At 32.3% G+C, this 22,782-nt stretch overlaps 2 protein-coding genes across 2 annotated transcripts; both read right to left on the minus strand.

Annotated features, from left to right (window-relative positions):
• Nucleotides 1-157: 157 nt before the first annotated feature.
• Nucleotides 158-17,465, minus strand: LOTGIDRAFT_166239 (hypothetical protein; the record flags this gene model as incomplete). The annotated part of the gene is made up of 38 exons (XM_009063308.1): nucleotides 158-182; nucleotides 369-469; nucleotides 1,588-1,741; nucleotides 2,077-2,180; nucleotides 2,492-2,654; nucleotides 3,029-3,198; nucleotides 3,542-3,730; nucleotides 3,981-4,101; nucleotides 4,334-4,491; nucleotides 4,695-5,020; nucleotides 5,282-5,411; nucleotides 5,673-5,775; nucleotides 6,079-6,202; nucleotides 6,249-6,250; nucleotides 6,535-6,595; nucleotides 6,629-6,817; nucleotides 7,136-7,267; nucleotides 7,494-7,586; nucleotides 7,926-8,127; nucleotides 8,504-8,743; nucleotides 9,101-9,303; nucleotides 9,506-9,606; nucleotides 9,845-9,938; nucleotides 10,611-10,630; nucleotides 10,901-10,905; nucleotides 11,191-11,377; nucleotides 11,677-11,893; nucleotides 12,210-12,380; nucleotides 12,705-12,917; nucleotides 13,204-13,460; nucleotides 13,816-13,953; nucleotides 14,431-14,632; nucleotides 15,018-15,153; nucleotides 15,286-15,431; nucleotides 15,676-15,784; nucleotides 15,993-16,091; nucleotides 16,586-16,745; nucleotides 17,269-17,465. The coding sequence occupies 38 exons, from the start codon at nucleotides 17,463-17,465 to the stop codon at nucleotides 158-160; spliced, it is 5,442 nt and encodes a 1,813-aa protein (XP_009061556.1).
• A 1,700-nt stretch (nucleotides 17,466-19,165) lies between these two features.
• On the minus strand, nucleotides 19,166-20,204 carry LOTGIDRAFT_234912 (hypothetical protein). The gene is made up of 2 exons (XM_009063309.1): nucleotides 19,898-20,204; nucleotides 19,166-19,653 (listed from the first exon to the last, which is right to left on the minus strand). Exons 1-2 carry the CDS (start codon nucleotides 20,119-20,121, stop codon nucleotides 19,272-19,274), a joined length of 606 nt encoding a protein of 201 aa, XP_009061557.1. The 5' UTR covers nucleotides 20,122-20,204; the 3' UTR covers nucleotides 19,166-19,271.
• Between the last annotated feature and the right edge of the window lie 2,578 nt (nucleotides 20,205-22,782).

Genomic DNA, 22,782 nt, shown 5'->3' on the forward strand with positions numbered 1-22,782 from the left:
TGAGCTGCGTAGATAACCAAAATGTGAAATCTACAAAAATATAAATAATTTAATCTACATCATATCTATAATCTTCTATAAGGAAAAGGCAACAGGAAAAAGTTAAATGTCTTGATATGGCTGCCTCTGAGATCTCCATTTTTAATTCTCCTCCATTTTATACACACTTCCATACAAAAACACTGAAAAAACAAATCAAATTATAGGTTAGAAATCTAAAGGTCTACTTTTAGTTATTACTGCTTGCTGGTGACAGATTTATCTAAGATGAATATAATATACAGAAGCACATGATAAAAAAATGCTTTTGCCTTATTTTCTCCCAAAAACTATACTAGACAGACATGAAATAGAAATTATAAACTTACCAGCAATCATCTCCACCAGTACTAATCAGATGTCTATCATCAGATGAAAATCTTACATTGGTGACATGAGCTGAATGTCCTACATAGTTCTTATGAGAAGCCTATAAATACAATAATAAAAACTTTATTCAGTTGCAATCCTTAGTTTTCACAAAATGTTCCCTTCCCTTCAGTTTCCTTTTGATATAGCCCCACTAATTCAGTAGAAAACAACACAAACAGCTTTGAAAAGTTTTGATTTAGAATGTAGGTCTGTAGCATTGAGCATATATGAAAATATTAGAATTCATAGGAAACATACAAAAAGGCAAAGATTGACATTTTATCCGTATATATTGTCTTATTGGAGTAAAGTTTTACACCATTTCTTGCCTATAATGATGAATAAGCTTAAACACAGCACTGTTCAGTCAAGACAGTCAAGACCATTATGTTGTTAGTTAATTTGATTGTTACTAGAGGGGGGGAAGGCCATGCATATAAATTGATTATGGAAAATACATAAGGTTTTCTTCAACTTGTTATCCTTTCAACAATAAGAGAGTAGAGCTAAATAGTATTGTCACAATTTATAAAACAATTATAATCAGACAGTATTAGCCTAACATTAAGAGATGACAGAATAATTTGGAGATAACATCTAACATCAAGAGCTCATAGGGTGAAAATGAAGTTTTAAATTTATTACATATGCTAAAAGGTTTTGAAGTTGTAATAAAGGTACAGGTTTTGTACAAATGCTTTCTTTGTTTGAGTTTTACCTATAAGCCTGTGAGGTGCATGCATAAATATCTTTTTAAATGTGCTTTGCAAAAAAAGTCATTACATGATCATTTCTTACCGTATTCTATACAGAAGATAAAAAATTTAAAATTTATAATAAATATCATATTAATTTTTGGTAAAAAGCCTGAAGACAAATAGTATACAGTCAACTTTCTAATGACTGTTGTCTTTTTCGATCATAATCTTGAATCAATGTCTTCATACGATTCCTTATATGTCAGTTGTAGTAAAGTACTAATTAAATCACTTTACGTTGACCTCATACTGTTGTGTAATACAAATATCATAGAATCTAAGACATGTAAAAAATATTGTTTGACATTTTCAAATTGATCTTCGTTGATCAAAATACTTGTAGATGATATGATATGAATTGAATTGAGTTCTACATCCTACTTTTTTCAAGATGATATTAACACAATGAGATACTTACATATCTATCCGAACATGGAAATTCAAACAATTTAACAAAACCATTATCATCTCCAGTAGCTAGAGAACTTCCAAGATGTGAGAGATGAGCACAGTTGACGTCTGCATTACTTGAATCTCTCGGCCATATTCCTATTACTTCCTCTCCTAACACACTGAAAATATAAATTGAATGAAATGTAGTATACTTTCTACTATTAGCAGTGGTGGCGCTAGCTTCAAAGACTGGGGATACAAATTGGGGGTAGTCTGATTTGATGAGAGAGGGGGACAACTGTTGAGGTTGAGATTCAAAATTCGGCAGCTGTGGAAGCACCATAGGGGCATGAAGTGTCTGAGAGGGTTTTACCCCAAATTTAAATTTGTAAAAAAATACAAATAGGGGGCAACCTCACTGCTACTAAGAATAAAAATACAGATGAGGTTATTCCTGGCAATAGGAAACCTATACCTCTACTATTTATCTTCAAAAATATAGAAATATTTTAACCTTGTCCAAGATGCCCAAGTGATATTATCTAAGATTTGTTTATCTTCTACCAGTGTACCAGCTGGTACTTTAAATACATGAGGTGTATAATCACCTGTTCCAACCTGTAATATACCAATAGTTAACTGATTAAGCTTGCTATAATTATAATTTCCATAACAATACTTAAGGGAGCTTTTATATTTTAAAAACCACACAAGTTATCATGAGATTTTTTTAAAAAGTAAGAAAGCCCATTGCTATTCTCAAATCATTAGTGTATCATAAAAGCTTTATTGACAAAAACAATTCCTTCCATGATCTAATTAGTTATAACTAAATAAAAAAAAAAGCATCATATTTGCAGCTAAAAGGAGTTACTATCTATCAGAAAGGTTTACTGGATAATATAACCATAAGAAAACATAGAACTCACCCTTATATATTTACTATCAGCTGAGAAATCCATCTGTATAACAAAACTAGGTATACCTTTACAAAAACTACTTCTATTTAAACTGGGACCTTCAGTCAGGTTATAAAAATCTACACATTTATCTTCCGATCCTACTGCTAGGTATTTATTATCAGGGCTAAATCTAGAACATAAATTATATCATGATATCAAAAATTTCCTTTGGTCTTTCAGAATTTGTTTGATTACTCACAGTTAAATATTACTTATCTTGAAAATATCATTATATATCAATCATGTCAATTAATTTTCCCATCATATATATGTAGTTATTATGTATGTATGTGTAAAATGCTGCAAGTGAAGTCTATGTTTCTCACTTGGTGTCTAAAAGGCATGTTTCTTAGGTTCTTAACTTATGACATGTTATGAATCATGTAACTATTGCAAACACACTAAAACTGAATATTATGCCATTTGACCAAAGCCCAAACATTATACCCTATTCTGAGCTTAACCTCACTTATGGAGAGTCTATATGGTTAATAATATACTCACTTTACATCATTGATGGCACCAGATCGATCTCGTTTTTTACCCCATAATTTCAATCCATTGACTGATAGGACCAGGAATTCTCCATTATTCAAACCTACAGCTATCAGTTCACCATCAGGACTAAAAGCTACACTTCTAGCTGAACCTACTTCTAGTCGGGCTAGTAATGTCTGTAATATAAACCATTAATATCATATTCTGTTGATAAAAGGTAAGTACAAAACATTGTTGCAACACAGTACCTAGTTGCTGAAAGCAAACTCCCCAGGACATTGGATGTAATATCACAGATTGTCTTTAAAGGATTCAAATGCACAGCATTATATCTTAGTATTAGCTCCACTGCAAATTGTTCTTGTAGGTCGAGTCATATAGCTGAGTGTTTCTACATTTGTTTAACACCTAATATCACTCTATAACCGTAGACCTACATGTCAACTCATTTTCATTGAATTCATACAGCTAATAGCTTATCTATAAATGAGGTTTTTATCCATTATACAACCCTCTTACCTTTTTGGCTATATCCCACATCCTAACAGTACCATCAAAACTGGCAGTGATAAAATGGTTGAGGGTAGGATGAGTATCTAATCCCCAGACTTCACCTTCAGAATGACCAGCAACCAGTATCTGTATATTACCTTCTTTTTCACTCAGTTCTAGTACAGAATTATCTCTAGTTCCTACTAGGATCTTACCCTGAAATAAAAGCAAATATTGAGAATGGACCATATACACATCAGATATTACAGAGAGATGGTGAAATCTTCTCCTAAGTACATAATGTTACAACAGTGGATCAAATTTCTCATTATTATCCCAAGTTTCCCTATTAAGACTAATACGTTGATACTATTTAAGCATTTGCTTAATGAAATGCATATTGAACAAACATGTCACAGTCAGATTATGCCTATGATGCTAAGGTTAACAACTCAATATTTCTTACCTTACTCCTACAAACTGATTTGACCACATCGGCTCTCTTGCCTTCATCACGGATAGGAAAAGCTTTACATCTCTTCATATCTTGATCCCATAGTTTTACCGGCCCATTATCTTTACTTCTGCTAGAACAATTATACAATAGATTTTAAAATATTGTTTAAATAAATGTTTGTTTTTTACACATCAAATTTTGTTTTGAGAAGTTTTCTCCTGCCTTAAATATTAATGACCATTTCTGATTGACCTGCTATACTTTCAAAGAATTTTAAAGGCAGACTTACTGAAGAGGTGGAATGTTAACTTTCTGTTGCTGTATTCAGATGCTAAATTATAAGAAAATCTATTGTTACTTACGGTAGTTCTTTACCACCAGTTACAATAAGTCCATCACGTAATGTAGTAAACATAGAGAAGACAGGTCCAGTATGGGCTTTCTGTACTAATCTTATTAATGTATTCTCTTTCCATACATAAACATCACCACTCAGAGCTCCAGTATATGTTAAACTATTCTGTTAATGAAAAACAAGAAATATTTGAACATCTTAATCAGGCTTTACTCAAGAAAACAAAGGGGTAAAAATTAAAATATAATTTATGATGACAAAATTTTTCACAGGTGAAAACTCATTAAGCAGTGGTCTATCTTAGATTTATAAAATATTCTAAATATCTCACAGATATAATATTATCATGACCAGTACTTGAAGGATACCAGATATTCACTAATAAATACAAATGTCATATAAATAGATTTCAAATACGTACCATCTTGCCATCTCCAAACAGCTAAATTATGATCATCTTCTAACCCAACTGACAGGAGAAGTTTACCAGTACATGAGAAATCCACAGAACAGACACCTTTAGAATGGACCCCTCGTATTATAGACAGTGTTTTCTTAGTGACAGCATCCCATACATGTACTGATGGCTGATTACCAATCTGACCTGTAGCTATGACGTTTTTAAATTTAGGATGTTGGTTGACATCTAGACAGATGATATCATCAGTGTGTTCGAGATAAAATGATTGGCTTCCTGAAATCAAATCAAAATGAAAGTATAGTCAAGCAATTAATACCTATCTACCATCAAAAGTTGACTGCTTGTGTTTATCATCTTTTCAAATAACTTCAACTTGCTTCTTATAATTGAGAGTCCAATATGTAGGCCTACAAATGTGATTCAAAAATGACAAGAAACAATGCTAATATGCCCTTATAAGAGCACAAGCAGAATTTTCAAACCTGAAAACTTTAGATAAAGTAATATCAATGAAACAGTGAGTATTTACTGTACCTGTGGACATATTTTGTACAATACCAGCACCAGCAGCGTGAAATACAACATCATTGGCATCATTACAATAATACAGATTACTTCTAGCATCAAAACCACGGTAACCATGAACATACTCTAACTGTAACTCCTGTTGAAGAAAATTATATTTATTGGGCAAGGAGGAATCTAAAGAGATGAATATATAAGTTTGAATCACTATGATATGATTTTGCAAGTAATGTTTCGACCACAGTAAACAATGAAATTCTATCATAAACTGCAAAATGCTTTGTTGAGTCCAAAACATCCACTCCTATTCAATAGATTTATAAATTTCTAGGATTCAATATAAAATTACTACTCATCAAAGTTGTTTAGGACAGTCATAGAACACACTAGAAGTACTTACATTAACTGGTGTAATTTTTCTTCTCTTACCACCAGTAGATGGAGGTAGATCAGCTTTCTGTACTAATGGTGCTTTATTAACATTTCTACTGGCAACAGGTTTACTATAACAATAATATTTTAACAATCAGCAAGTGTATATTTCTCATTAAAGCATAGATTTGGAGCACATATCTTATGATTCTGTCACATTTTAACATTAAACATTGATTGCATACTTCAATATTATGTTTATATTCACATCAACAATTGGTCACGTATTTACAAAAAATTAAGAATTGACACATTTTGCTTCTATGTACATGAGTGAAAAACCTATATGAAGAAATAGTCCTGGTAAGGATGTTTATACAGAAAAGGTTAGACTAATAAACAATAAACAGTCATTTATAAGGAACATAACTTACTTTTGTGTAGATTGTGCTTGTTCCTGATTGTGAGGTTTCACACCCTCTTTCTCTCTAATAGGACTGATATATATTTTACTGGTATAATCCATTTTCTTCTCTCTTTCTACATCACTGTCATAACCTACATTATCATAACAAAGATATAAACAGGAATAAAGCTAGGAAACAACTACAAATAACATATTACAGTTTTAGGTGTAATTCAAACTTTATCAATTTAGTCCTTGACAGAAATATTTATGATTTTATATATCACTAAATTTCAAATCCCGATCACAAATTTAAAGAAATTAATGAGTGAACTTTCCTCACTGTTTACTCTGTAAATGGACCCATATAACTTGCTATAAGATCCTTGCCAAAAAACTTAAGACTGCACCCAAGCACAGGAAATATAAGAAATGAGCCTCTTACCTTCTTCCTCTGAGTCTGTATCTGAATCATCACTTTCACCACATGTAGTAGTTTTGTTGGTAAGGGAAAGCAAATAATTTCACAAAACCAAAATCATCTGCTGTAGCTAATAAACTTTTATCTTTAGTTTAACTGGTGGAGTTGACGTCAGTGACATCACTTTTAGGTGGCCAGATTCCCTCACATGCTGTCCCTAATACACAGGTCCAACTGTCCCAGTTAAACTTCTCTATATCATTAGATTTCATGGTTATGCGATGACCTCTTGGCGCTTCGAAGAAAAGTTGTTCTTTGGCTCCTGAGTTCACCATTAATACCTTTCCTAAAAGACATAAATATGTAATTTGATAACTAGATCTTTTTCATCTAACTAATGTGATCTCTACCCCTAAATGTCACTAAAGGATTAAGATATCATGTATGTCCAAAGGTTTATAAGTGTTACAGTGGCAAGTGTTACTTTTGAGACTACATAGGAATCAGTATCCATTCTTAATCAATAAAATCAAATATTTTTGCTGAACGAACAAAAGACAAAACTGATTTTGATTAATAAAGACTAAGAAATAAGAAATTGAGTAAGGTGTTATTTCTTATTTTGAGTGCTGCAACTTCATGGAATTAATAACAAATATCTTACCATTACTACCCCAGTCTATATGAGTGATATAACTTGATGCTCCTTTACAAGTTCCTACTCTTTTAGTACTCTGTACATTATAAATATCAACAAAATTATCATGGGAGGCCACAGCTAGATATTTACCAGTATCTGAAACAATATTAATAAAATAATAGTAACGTGGCTGTATAACTATCAGACACATTATAAACTTTCATTGGAATTAATTCTATGACTACTTGAAATGATTCCTGAATTTCAAAATGATTTATCAAACACCAATTTTACAGCAATAAAAATTCTTCCTAAATTTAAATAAATATCTTAGATATTTCTAATAAAAAAAATCACTGATAAGATAACAGTTATATGTTACCCGGTGAAAATCTGATATCTGATATCTCCTCCTTTCTATGATGTATATGTATTATATCATCCATACTCTCAGCATTTACTACCACAAAACTTCCTGTAATAACAAACTATTCTGTTAGGTAGGGGCAACAAGAGGTGTTTTTTTTTATCCAAGAGAGAAATAGGGTATTCAATGTTATTATGATCTTTGTCTACTGATGAATATTGGACCATCATTCACAGATACAATAGAGTTTCCTCAAAATATCTTATCCTTCTTCATCTTAGAAATTGGAAACTGTACAATTACATGTGAAATTGAGTTGTTGAACATGACATCTCAAGTACTGAGCTTTATCTGTGAACTATTTCAAGCTTGCAAGATGGCATAATTAATCACATTAGTCAACACATTTGCCTTTCAATATGTTAAAAGAATCAGCCTAACACTTACCATCTTTCTGACCAACAGCTAAAGCTTTACCATCAGGACTGAAGGCAACACATCTTGCAGCTTGTTTTAATTCTTTAAAATTCAACATTCTATGATCTGTAGCTAGATCCCATAATCTCAATGTTTTATCATCACTAACTGTAGCATAGATAGCTTGTGTTGGGTGACAGTCTATACCCCATACTTCTCCCTCCATATGGCCCTTAAATTATAAATTTATACAACATTAAACACCAATATAAAGACCAATATTGTGGTATTACTTCTTTCATAATTAAACACATAATTTTACACCACAAGTTACAGGGGTTCATTTCAAATGGAGTGAAATGCAGAGCGGAAAATTATTGCAATAATCGAATGGTCGAAAATGAGCTCTTGACTGTGTATGAATGTTTTGCTCCATTTTTGCACTAATCTTTATATATTCATAACAAGAACATTGATCTGCTAGTCAATATACAATTTCTAAAATAGTATAATAAAAATTGAGTTTCAATTATGACAATCAATATCTCAAAAATAAGGAAACTCACTAAAAATTATCCTTTAAAAGAAAGAAAAAACAAAGGAATTACCTGTGTAAGTAATGTCATGGGTCCAGATTTATCAACTTCAATAATTTCACCATTTTTAGTACCCACTAGTATTTTACCATGGCCTAATACTATAGCTCTAATAGCTGGTGATTCTTGAATCAGCATACCTCGTGATCCTTGGGCAATAGCAGCTCTTTTAAGAGCATAGGTCTTTAAACATCTGTCAAACTGATCATCCCATAAACCAACTACTCCATCTTTACCTCCTGTTACAAATCCCTAATAAAAAAAAATTTGCTTTTTTTTAATATTTTAATCAGTTGGTAATCATGTTAATACACTCTCTCCCCAGAGAGACATATTTAATAGATTTGTAGCATCAATGTTCGCAATTATGACTTTTACTTTAATTCATAATCCATAATACATGCAGATATATAAAAATATATTTCTTGAGCTTTAGATTATAAGATAATATAAATTCTATTGGTTGGACTAGATGATGACAAATGATCAGGATCACCCACATACTGGCCAATAAAATTTTTTGATGTTTTATATATCTCTAGGCAACTAGCGTGCAATTGACACAAGACTACTATGAAGTGCCAGCAAGTATGAAATAGAAGCAATTACCTTATCCAGAGAATGCATGGAGAAGACAGGTCCTTCATGAGCTTTTACTACTTTCTGTAAGTTTAAACCTTGCCATATAAAAACGTTACCATCACTACCACCAGAAAAACATAAATCATCTGATTTACCATAGGCTACACATAACATATCACATAGTTTAGCTACTTTACCTAGAGTTCCTCGGTTGGATGTAAACCCACCTCCTGTAAGGATAGAAAATATACAATTCAAATGCTATTTCATACTTTACATAGCATTAAATTGTTACTTATGCCATATTGTGCAAGATGACTAAAACTTTGCATAAACAGAAATGATATACCGGACTTTGCCATGTTGTGCTCATTGGCATACAAAAACTGATTCCATCACTGACTTGACCACTAAGAAATAAAGACAACAAACCTGTTTGGGTCCAGAATTTGATATGTTTAACACCAACTGATACTAATTTACTACCATCGAATGGATTCCATTTTACTACAAATATCTTGTCTTTGTGACCTCTGAAGTAGATAATAACAAAAAATTACTTTCAAAATATCCAAATTTACATGACAATTGTTACTTTATTAATACACTTACAAAATTCTCACCAGCAGTTCTTACAAACTGCCATAGTTAAATCAGCTCATAGTTTGGTAAACGTTTTCTATTTCAAGGTTAGCAAATGACAGAGGTAGACATACTCTTCAAACCTTCAATAACACTCTACTCTTATCAATTATAATAAAGAAGACTTACCTAGTAGAAGCTAACTTTTCACCCTTTTTCCAGTCCCACACTACTATAGTATGGTTATCATCTAATCCTACAGATACTAGCTTTTTACCATCACCTAGTAAAATAAAGACAGTAATAAGTGTTTCTTTCTCTTAATTCCAAATCATCAGTTACAAGACCTGAATCATCTGATACATTTTGTCTGATCTGATCATCTATCTACAACTTCCATTCCATCTGATTCAGAATAGTGTCATATTGATATCATTAGTTCATATTGTGGTCTTAAAACTCATTGTTAAGTAAGAGTTATCTCCCATATTTTCCTTCTCAGTAAAACAGAGTTGTCTGCTCTTAAGGTAGATTGTTTGCATAGATATCCTATAAATAACTAGATGGAACGTCATAGCGAAGAGCCAATGAGAGCAGTGAAGAACGGGAAGTCAGCCATTAAGCTACCAACGTCCCGCGTTAGGCCTATTGACGTCGTGTTTTTCTACACAAATCCTAGATACATAAACTCCAATTTGGGTGAATAAACACAGTATTTCATACCTGTCCTGTAGCCACTAGATCTTTCAATGGATGGATACATAAACACAGTATATCATACTTGTCCAGTAGCCACTAGATCTTTCAATGGATGGATACATAAACACAGTATATCATACTTGTCCAGTAGCTACTAGATCTTTCAATGGATGGATACATAAACACAGCATATCATACCTGTCCCGTAGCTACTAGATCTTTCAATAGATGGATACATAAACACAGTATATCATACCTGTCCAGTAGCTACTAGATCTTTCAATAGATGGATACATAAACACAGTATATCATACTTGTCCAGTAGCCACTAGATCTTTCAATAGATGGATACATAAACACAGTATATCATACCTGTCCTTTAGCTACTAGATCTTTCAATGGATGGATACATAAACACAGCATATCATACCTGTCCTTTAGCTACTAGATCTTTCAATGGATGGATACATAAACACAGTATATCATACCTGTCCTTTAGCTACTAGATCTTTCAATGGATGGATACATAAACACAGTATATCATACCTGTCCTGTAGCTAATAGATCTTTCAATAGATGGATACATAAACACAGCATATCATACCTGTCCTGTAGCTACTAGATCTTTCAATGGATGGATACATAAACACAGTATATCATACCTGTCCTGTAGCCACTTGATCTTTCAATGGATGGATACATAAACACAGTATATCATACCTGTCCTGTAGCCACTTGATCTTTCAATGGATGGATACATAAACACAGTATATCATACCTGTCCTGTAGCCACTTGATCTTTCAATGGATGGATACATAAACACAGTATATCATACCTGTCCAGTAGCCACTAGATCTTTCAATGGATGGATACATAAACACAGTATATCATCAGTATGACAGGTGTAGAATTTCTGTTGATTTTTCTCTTTACTATAAACTATACCAGTGGCAGCAACATGATACACTATTTCACCACTTTGTGTATAGAATAAATTATTACGACAATCATACCCACGATATCTGAAACGAAAAGCAATTCATAAATATCCAAATAATAGATACATACAAGTATAATAGATTTTCCAATGAAAAGATAGTCTTCGATAATTTCTACACTCTTTTGAAGCTAGGAGATTGAAATACTTTAAAATGCCTGTGTAAAGAACACATAGAAACTGTACAAAGAGTTTAGATATGGTATCATGCATAATAAGCCCTGTTCTTCATATTTACATTGAATCATACTATACAATACACTGATATGGGAAAGACAAAAACAAACACAAAATTCGAAGAGCCTATTAAATTCTTAGACCTACCCATGAATATAAGAAAGTTTAAGACTATCAATGGGTCCCTTTTTTCTTTTATCTCCAGCTTTCATATCTTGTCTCATCAATTTCTTCAGTGATTTGGTATCTTCTTTATATATAGCTCTATCATAGCTCACTTGTTTCTCACGTTCTAAATCACTATCTAGTTCTCCTACATCTGATAGGTCACTATCACTAGCTTCACTGTTACTATCTAGATATGCTAAAAGTATAAATATTAACCCCGGTCTTGTAAGAATCGATAAATTTTAAAATGTATGTATGTATCAATACCATAAAAAAATTATCTTTTTTGACCAAATATTATCTCAGTTTATTAAAGATGAAGACCTTTTACTAAATACAGTTGACTTCTGTTACGTTAATTGTCAATAATGCGAAATAATATAATCTGGCTTCTGTACTGATGTGTGTTGATTTTGTGTACATTCATATGTCATAGTTTTTATTTTTAATTATTTCATCAATTTTGATGAAAGGAATTATGTGTGGTTTGATACAAGTCATGATAAACTTACCATCTACACCTCCAAGACTCAAGTCATCACTACCAGATCCTTGTGGATAAAATTTCCATTGAAATATAGCATGATCAGCACCTCCTATAGATATCACTTTCTGTTTATCAGATGAAAATCGAACATTACTAACATGGGCGGAATGACCTGTATACTTTCGGAATTTAGCCCCTGAAAAAAAAGTTGCATATCATTACCCAGTATATGTTTTATTGTTATTATTCTTCTTTCAAAACTGTTTCGTTTTATCACTTTTCTAAGATTTATTCATTTTGAATTGTTGCAATTTTAATCATATTTTGCTGAAGAAAAATTTTGTTTTGCCACGCTTTATTTATGAGTTCTGTAATAAGCACAACACTTTTTGCTTATTTGTCGCTATTTCCTTCTGAAATGATCCAGGTATGTCTATCAGGATAATTCATGCCCACTCATGCTTGTACTCTTTGACTTTTGGACAGCACATGTTTGTTTTGTTTGTGTAATGCAACTCACCTTTCTTCAAGCAAGGGAATCTAAAAAGTTTGACTAAACCAAAATCGTCACCAGTGACAACAGTTTGAGCAGCAAAATTAGCATCTACAGCATTGACATCATTAGTATCAGTATATTTCTCCCATATACCACTGACCTCTGCTCCCAGTACACCAGTAAATGATGCCCAGTGGATAGACATTATCTCTTCTTTATTGGTAGCTTGTTTACCCACTGAAATCACAAAACAATTTACAGGTATGAAAATTTCCTCCAAAAATAACTGCAATAAGTACTGTATAATTGTAAATATAGCTTAGAAGCAAGTGTTTTGCTTACCCCATTATGACATTAGACATATGATTTAAGCACATGTTTCCTTACAAATACACAAGATCAGCAAAACATAATACAATATTTTAATGATAAGTCAAATAACATGTTAGATCTTATAAAAATATATTAAATAGTAGTTTCAACTAACATACTGATCAAACTGAAAAGGACAAGAATAACATACCTGGCATTTTAAAGAAGAGTCGTTCTGAAGCACCACTATTAGTCTGAAGATATTTACTGTCCTCTGACCAATCAATATGGGTGATAAAACTAGAACTACCAGAACATGTTCCAACTCGTTTGAATCTCTGATCCACGGAATAAATATCAACAAAGTTATCATTAGATGCTACAGCCAGAAACTTGCCACATGGTGAAAACTTCATTTCATGTATAACTTCTTTACGATCTTTCATATGGATCACCTCAGATAGGTCTCTGTAACAAGGGAAGATAATTCGAATAAAAATATCACCAGATGGCTGATTTTCTGTAATGTTGAAGTTTGAAACATATTTTTCCATATAACAGAATATTGCAAAATGTGAATAGGATTGCAATCATTTATAGAGCAATATCTAGTGCTCAGTTCACTGTCATTTGTTTCACAAAAAACATGTTAAAACATATAATTTATGATGATGATAAATGATAATTTAGAATAAAAACATGTTGAGGTGATAAATTAACAGTTTGTTTAAAATATATGAAATGAATATCAAACTTTCTTGAATCAATGCAAACTGCAAAGAAATTGTAAAGAATGTTACACAGAGGGTATTCATAAACTAACCTTGATCTTAACACCATGAATGAACCGTCAGTAAATCCAACAGCTATCTGGTTTCCATCAAAATCAAATGAACACGATCTGATTTTATTCTCTAGGGTTGTTTTAGATAAGAGTTCTGAGTTGGTCATATTCCATAATCTAAATAAAATAAATATTCATAATGTAAAATATGATCAGATGGAACATAGAACAGAACGAAGGGCAATCTTAGAGCCAAAGAGCACATGCTTCCATCAAGAAGAATAGCTCCCCTACCTGCTTCTAACAACCCCATGATTTTATATATTTGTACTTATATAATAGTCTTTTAAATAATTTATGAATAGAACTACAACTGAACTTTTTGTTGTATATAGAATAAGAGTATCTACTATTTAGGTAAGGTTACTAATCCCTCTAAACTTTTATGCAAATAAATAAAACAGATAGATGTATGTCTACTTCACTTCACAGAATGACAATTCTATTGAAAAGCAATGAAGAGAGTGGCTTTTACAAATGTTCTATTTAAGAAAAAAATTCTGAGCAGCTATCATTTTAAACTTTGGTACACTAGCATACTGTGGGCCCTCAAGCAAATTACAAAGAGCTAGCATTTTTAGCTTTATACCATACCTCAATGTCTGATCATCACTAGCAGTAGCGAAGATTGGTTTCCTAGGATGAACAGCCAGGGCCCAGAGTTCACCTTCAGCATGACCTTGAACTAAGCATTGAGGTTTATTTTTGTCTTTTACATCAATTTCAAATATTTCACTGTCTTGTGTTCCTACTAACAATCTATCAGCTCTCCAACATACACTACGTACACATAATCCTACAAAACAATGAATAGGTCTTCAATAATGTATATTTTATAGGTATAAAGCTATGGTACTCACATTAAAATAAATAATTTGAATTTTATATGAGATATATTTACATTCAAATGACACAAGCAAATCCATGCCCTGTGCCATGATAACGTCAGACTCTGCCTACAGTTTTTTTTTTTATTGTCCATGGCTCTTTCAAGTATAGAGTTTGTATAGACTTGCATTAAGTCTTGTCATATTATGCCAATCACCTGTCAATTTAGCCTACAAATTTCGCATCAAATATGTAAAAGCAAGCACAAGTTTTACCATGGATATTAATCACCTATCCTTGTCCTGTCCTGGATCTCTTTAGAATTTACAAAGTGAGAAATACTCATCCCATACCTTTATAGCCATCTTGAGAGTTAGCCAAATTTACAGCTGAGATAGGCTTAAAATCAGTGTCCCATAGTTTAACCATAGAATCTTTACCACCAGTTGTATATCCTTCATCACACATATCTAATGTATAGATAGCTCCCTACACAAAAATTTAAATATACCAGTTTAACACAGACATTTACTACTAATATCATTTCATTTAAATTTCTTAATCTCTCCTGAAGATTATCATAATGGATGAATTAAAATAAATTAATGATATCTTACTTACATTATGTGCCCCCTGTATCACACTATCTAGTGTATTATCTTTCCATACATAGACATCACCAGCTAGCGTACCTGAGTAAGTAATATTACCTGGTCCAAACGCTAAACATAGTATAGTCTGAATCTCTCCTATCTTACCAAATATACCTATTAAAACAATATACAATAAACTCATTTAGAAAAGAACAACATGACAAAGACTACCATTTACAGCCTTCAAGTAATAATTCTCTTTATAGTAAAATGACAACTTCATTACTGGAAAGATGCTTTTATTACTTTATACTTATTTTCACTTCATTGGTGAAACAATTATCATATATATATTATCATATATCAAACAATTGGTCTTGTATAAATACTTAAAGCATGTGCAGCAATAAGATCTCACCTTTTTTAGGTGTTAAGGCGTTACCACATAACGTCCAGAATTTAATATGTTTAACACCACATGATACGATAGTATTGTCCATATAAGGATGGAACTGTACATCAAATACCTAGAAAACAAATTTTTATATCATATTAGAGATGAAAATACAGAATTCAGATGATCCTCTCTACTAGCAGGTGCTTGGTAATGGTGTCTCTCAGTTTTAATATTGAATATGAGTTAACAGCAATAATGAGGAATGCTTACTTATTCAAGCCTCTTAGGCTTTCGCACCCCAAATCTAGACCAAAAGTTTTGAAAGTAAACCAACTTACCTTATCAGAATGTCCTCTAACTGTAGCCAATATTTTACCTTTTCTCCAATCCCATACATTAATAGTAGAATGTTGATCCAATCCCACTGATACCAGTCTCTACAATGTACAATAAAGTTCACACATTCATAAGAATTAAGTTATTCACAACTTTTACAAGTCATCAAAATAAGCAATTAAAAAAACAGAAATTCTAATTTTCCTAAACCATTAAAGACAGAACTCTGTGTAGAGAGAAAGTGACATCAAAATTAGGGCTGGGTAACCAAATTGAGATTGATAATTGATCAATAATCGACTAATAATCGAAATAATTCATTTAAGAAATCCTGTTAATACTAAATTAAAAACATGCCAAAATTCTTAATTGCATGGGTTATTTTTGTTTTGCTTTGCTTGGTTATAATTGTTTATTGTGAGTATGCTATGTGCTGAAGGGAAACCATGTGGGAACGGTGGAGAAAATGAAGCTTTGACATATAATCAATTATGAAATTAGATAATCGATAATTGAAATTATTAATTTCATAGCAATGATAAACAATAATTTTGATTATTTTAACCCAGCCCTAATCAATATAGAGAATACTTACAGAGCCTTCCTTATCAAATCCCATAGCAGCCACCCCATGTTCATGTCCATCTTTTAAAATCGATACAGTTTCACAAGTAGCAGCATCCCATACACAAATATACGGTTTTTTACCAATTTGTCCTGTAGCTACCAGTGTTTTCTCAGGGTGTAGAGTTAAACTGTAACAAATATGTCAACACCCATTAAATCTTTTATTGATATATGATTGCTTCATTTTAATTTCAATCTTGAAATAAGCATAAAATGAAACAAAATGAATTTCAATATATGAACTTTAAAAAAACGCAAAATGTGATTTTCAGATGAATTATGCAAAGACAGTAGATGTGAATATTAGCATGATGTTTGCTTTAGTAATACAATCAAAACTTATTATATCTCCATATTTGAGGTTTTCTTCTATACAGTTATTTATAACATAACATAGGGGTATATATGTATCAGTTAAATGGTAGGCAGGGTATTGCCATTCTGTAAAATGTAGGTAACTATACAGTTATACTATGATATATTTACATATAGTAGTGGATACATTGTACAACACTGTTGTAACATGTTCCAACTTGTATTCAAAATCATCAATGAAAATATTTTCAAAATGCAACAATTCCTAATTAAATTTAATATATTTGCATTTCAACTACTGTTAAACAGGTTTTATTTATCAGTTTCCATAGTTACCTGATAATATCATCATCATGTCCCAGGAAAAATCGTTGTTTATGGTCTCGAACAGAGTAAACAATTCCAACGCCGGCCACAAAATATACAACATCTTTATTAGACGTATAATATAAATTATTACGGCATTGATGACCTCTGTAACCGTAGACCCATTCCAATTTCAGTTGAGATTGCGGGGCTGTTTTGTCTGCCATCTTTCGAGATCGTACAAATCTTGTTTTTTATTATAGTAACTCAAGATACACTCACTCTCCTGGCCATTTCTACCGCCACAGTAATGTCAAGACAGCGCATGTACAACGTCCCCGGTGGTCGATTTAGTTAGCAAAATCGACCTGAATTGAAATCACAGGCATCCGAAACTCTCTGATAAAAGGCATGAATTCCTGTAAAGTAAGTGTTTAATGGATCTTACAAGCATAATTAAATGTATTCCTGTCTAAAGATTTAGTCTGGGGATTGAAAAGAAGAAAATTAGTTTGGAAAGAAGGTACCTAAAAAGGCTAAACATTAGTTTTGTCGCTGTCGTTTGTATGCTGTCTCTTTGGTTTGTTTGTTACCACATTCGTTTGTATCTGTGGTGTGTTTCTTATCATATTCGTTCGTCCCTATAGTTTGTTTGTTTGGTGTTACATTCTTTTGTCTCTGTGGTTTGTATGTTATCACATTCGTTTGTCTGTGTTTTGTATATTATGTCACATTAAGGTACCTAAAAAGGCTAAAACATTAGTTTTGTTGCTGTCGTTTGTATGCTGTCTCTTTGGTTTGTTTGTTGTCACATTCGTTTGTATCTGTGGTTTGTTTCTTGTAATATTCGTTTGTCCCTATAGTTTGTTTGGTGTTACATTCTTTTGTCTCTGTGGTTTAATTGTATGTTGTCACATTCGTTTGTCTCTGTGATTTGTGTCTTGTCACATTCGTTTGTCTCTGCGGCTTGCGGTTGTCATATTCGCTTGTCTCTATAGTTCGTGCGTTGTCACATCCTTTTTTCTCTGTAGTTTGCGTCTTGTCGCTTTCGTTTGTTTCGCCCCTTATCACATGTTGTTGCCTTTTGTATGTTTTTTCTTGTCTTATTTATTTATTCCCACGGTTTGTTTTTTTATTCACATTTGTTTATATATAGTTACATGTGTCGTGGAATAGACAAGTCCCGCTGTTCATGACCGTTTCCATGTGTCCTATTTTCAGTTTTCTTATGACATTGGTTTGTCGCCTGTCACCGTTGTTTATCCAGTTTATGTATCGTTTCATGTCACATTCGCCTGTTTCTATAATCATAATTATGTAATGTTGATAAGTGGCCTATGCATTCTTTGGTTGTCCCGACATGCATTCATCCGATACCTAGTCAGAAACATCTGCCTCTATTCCAGCCTATGATGGATATTTTGACAGTTGTCAGGTGGAGTAGAGTCAGAAGAAAAAGACCCTGTTAAATGGGGATTTTCCACACCTCCAAAGATAATATTGAATTACCTCCAAGAAATTGTAAATAACGCGCACGCAGTTTTAAATAGCCGATGCTAGATCTGCAGTTTCGCAAAAAAAACGTTGATGGAACCAGAGACGGGACATAAATGGTGTAGGGAGAAAATGATGGCATGACTCAACTACAAAAATATTCTTCTTACCAAATATATCTGGGTTTTGCAGATCCGAGGTATCTAAACAGGTTTAAAACCCCCGCACCTGCGGAGATGCGGAATGTCTCCATTTAACAGGGCCTATTTTTTCTGTCTCTACACCAGCTGACATCAGAATTATTCTGTCTAAATCAGAGGCTGGAATAGAGACTAATGTTTCGGTCTAATCTGAATGTGCCTGGAGCAAACTTAAAACTAAGTCTGATGTAAATTCAATATGTTTCAGCTTTTGGAATTCAATACAAATACGCGAGGGTTAAAAAATCTTTAATATTTAATCAAAGTTACGACGATATCCAAAATGATAAAGATATTATAATGATGATAAATGATTTTGTATTAAAGTATTGACAGGTTTCAGTCGAATACGACACCCGTTGCAGCCTTCCTTTTTTTACTATTTGGATTCACAACACTCATTCCAGCCTTTTTAGGCTTTGCCTTGGACGACGCTGCTGCCCCTCTTTTTGACCCAGTATCAAAAATAGGATTAGTTCCCTTATTAGCTGACTTTTCTAACTGAAGTTTGTCAATTTTCTGGTTTGCTACGGACAGCTTTTGTTCCAGATTAATTGCTTTCTCTGCCAATCTGAATAAAACATTTTTCATGTCGGTTTTCTTGTCCGCTGCTTTGGCTTCATACAGATCGAAAGCTATGGAGGAGGTCCCTTTACCAATGGACAACTTCATCTTGGTTCCAACTTTGGCTACAGAAATGTCTCCTGCCACAAATCCATTCCTGAAGACAAGAAAACAAAAGATCAAAACCATGCGGCTTTCAAATTCAATTGATATTTGAATGATTGAAATGTAGGGCCTATTCCTTTATAAAAGGATCGTGAAATAAACCGAAAATATATATACACATACAGTAATATTTCGGACTACAAAACAAAATCGACCTAGGTTAAGAGACCAAAGGCATCCGCACGGCAAATATATCTATTTTTCTGAAGTTAAGGACTCTGCGATAAGAAATTAACCTGATTTTAGAGCAGAAAGCGTCATCTTTATCGATGTTAGTCAATTCTTTGTGGGTCTGAAAATCGTCTTCGTCCACAGATAATCTCCAAACATTTACACCATCCGTGACACAAATCGTCCATTGTAAATCGAAAGTAGTGAAACACAAATATTTTTCATCCCCATTTTGTATTGTTTGATTTAGTTCACAGATCTGGTTGTCTGTAAGAATGTCCTTAGCCATTTCGACTTCAAATTAAGTATTTTTCTGTTTTAAAATTGTTTTATTTACTCTCAAATTCACAAATGGCTTATTATCACGATTTACCTCCCTTCAATGGTGAAGATGTTTGTCTGAATGGTTCTTCTACTCTTGTTCCTTGGAATATAGATTTTAAAAAAATCTTTGTTAAAAGTGAATTTCTTTTCATATTACGTCAAATAAATCAATGATACTAATTATTTTGTCCCTCTAATCATATCTTTTTTGCTTCCGAATTTAGTATGCAGATAAATGACAGTTTTCGGATTAACAAAGAAGCAAGTACACCAAAGTCAATTAGGTCAAATGTTCTCACCGGAAATGAAGAGTTCCATTCAGAAAATCGATTGTTGATTTGCCTGTACCTCCTGAAAAGCGGTTAGATAGGAATTATTTAGTCCAGATTTATGTGTTTCGTAGATACTTTTTGAGAACAAACATGTCTCTTGATCTTCCAGTTAATGAAATTAAATTAGAGCGCGGTGAAACAGGTAAAATCATCATAGATAGGTCGTCAATACTAACAAAATATACCGGCTGAGCTGGATCATGAATTCCTATATTTTCATAGTTGTACCATTCTAGAATACTGATTATGACTTGCCACTTTACAACTGCCTATTTTGATTGAAATGTAAGACAGCCTAGTCTGAAATATCTACTCAGTCACTTTTGATGAAACATGCAATTTGTTGTAGTAGGAAGAGACAGTAACATAATTTGAACTGACACACTACCAATTTCGCATGATTTTAATTTACAGTAACTTACACTGTCACAAACCCTTCACCTTATTAAGAGAAGCCACACAAGTAACTAGTAAAAGTAGTTACAAAAAGCAATGATATTGCTTACATCCCAGTTGATGCATGTGGAGAGCATGGGTGGCAGTGTTTCCCTATTCACATGTGCAATTTTTAAAGTTATTAAACTCGCATACGAAATTTAAAAAAATAAAAAAAACTTTTGGAATTTTTTAATTTCTGCATAGATCTATGTTCTGATGACAAAGGAACTAGAGCAGGTGAAATAATTGTGAACTGATGCTAAATTATGATAAAGTTTAAAATGTTACCAATACTAAGTTAATTTGGGCTCTTTAGATTTAAAAAAACAAAAAGATTTATCCCTAAAGCTAACTCTGACACAATGTTTAAATTGTTGGGCCGTCATTATTGTAACTTTTTTGGTATCATTGAATAGCATTTGATTAGATTGGATTTTCAAGAGTACTCCGCCTTTGATGACACCCATCTCCAATAACCTGAACAATACCAAATGCACAACTAATGAAAAATTGATACAATTTTTATTATCAGATTCATGCATATTGGAAATGTTTGATACCATAATCAATATCCCTGAATTTGGCACAAATAGTGATAAAACTATCACTCATCATAGAATGTTTTCTTCAGTTCTGTCAAACTACTGCCATTTGATTAGATAAATGTATACAATAATAAAATATTTCCACTGTTAAAATAGTGCTCACTAAATTAATTGTAGAGCGATAAATTTACATATTATGCAACTATCATGACACAATGAAATGGCCTCTTTACTAACAATTTCATTGTACATCTGATGACCAGAGACAAATTAAGAGGAATTAATGTTAAACAAAACACAAGACAATATTATGGAATATAACACTCTTCTTTAATAAGGTTAGGCACATAACGTTTCAACACAATATACACGTGTCGTCATCATATGTCATTGAATCTTACAGGAATTAATGTTATCAAATCAAATGGTAGTAGTTTGATAAAATCGAAGTAAAATACACCTCTATATTTTCAAATTCGGAATGAGTGATTGCTTTATCATCAGTAAGTCAGCTTCTGAAATCTCACTGGATCAGTTTTTTGAACTTATTTAGCTCAATTCTCAAACATTGAAACCAAACTTCAGAGCATGTTAAATTCAAACAATAAAACTATTGGATTTTTTAATCTGATTTGATTTTTGATTCCAAATAACAGAAGATCACTGCTAAATAATAATAATTATAATTAATAAAACTGTGACATTTTTTTTTGAATATGTGATAAATCTAGGTATTAATTTTGCAAAATTTATATGTTGATACTTTTAATATTGGAAAAATGATGTCTCGATTTATCTGAGTTGTATGAAATACTCTTCATGTGTGATATATAATAGTCTGATAAAAGTTCCTGGATTAGAATGTGAAATTTGTATGTGAAATCAGATGTTGCAACTTCCTGTAAAAAAAATTTGAATTACTTATAGGTCAGCAAGGTCAAATTTGATTTTCAAATAAATAATTTATAGTGTAAGCAACCAGATGAGTGGAGTTATTTAATTATTGATTAACTACAGTGTATAGATGTACTGCCATAAGATCAGGTGGTTTATATTTACTGGTATACTTTAAACCATATGCTAGGATATGTATAGTTATACATCATCTGATTCTTGTAGCATTGCAATAATATTTCATTTCATCAGAATTAGACTTGTTGTACCCTGACAAACTAGAATTATACTATTTTTAGAACAAGGGTGGGAGGTTCATGGTTGAATTTCACTTGTTCAACTCTGTTATAATATGAATGGAAATACTATTACTTTCTATTACTTTATATGCTCAGATTTACCGGAATCAGTTTTAAT

The sequence above is a fragment of the Lottia gigantea genome, assembly GCF_000327385.1.
Source record: "Lottia gigantea unplaced genomic scaffold LOTGIsca_57, whole genome shotgun sequence".
NCBI classification, from domain to species: domain Eukaryota; kingdom Metazoa; phylum Mollusca; class Gastropoda; family Lottiidae; genus Lottia; species Lottia gigantea.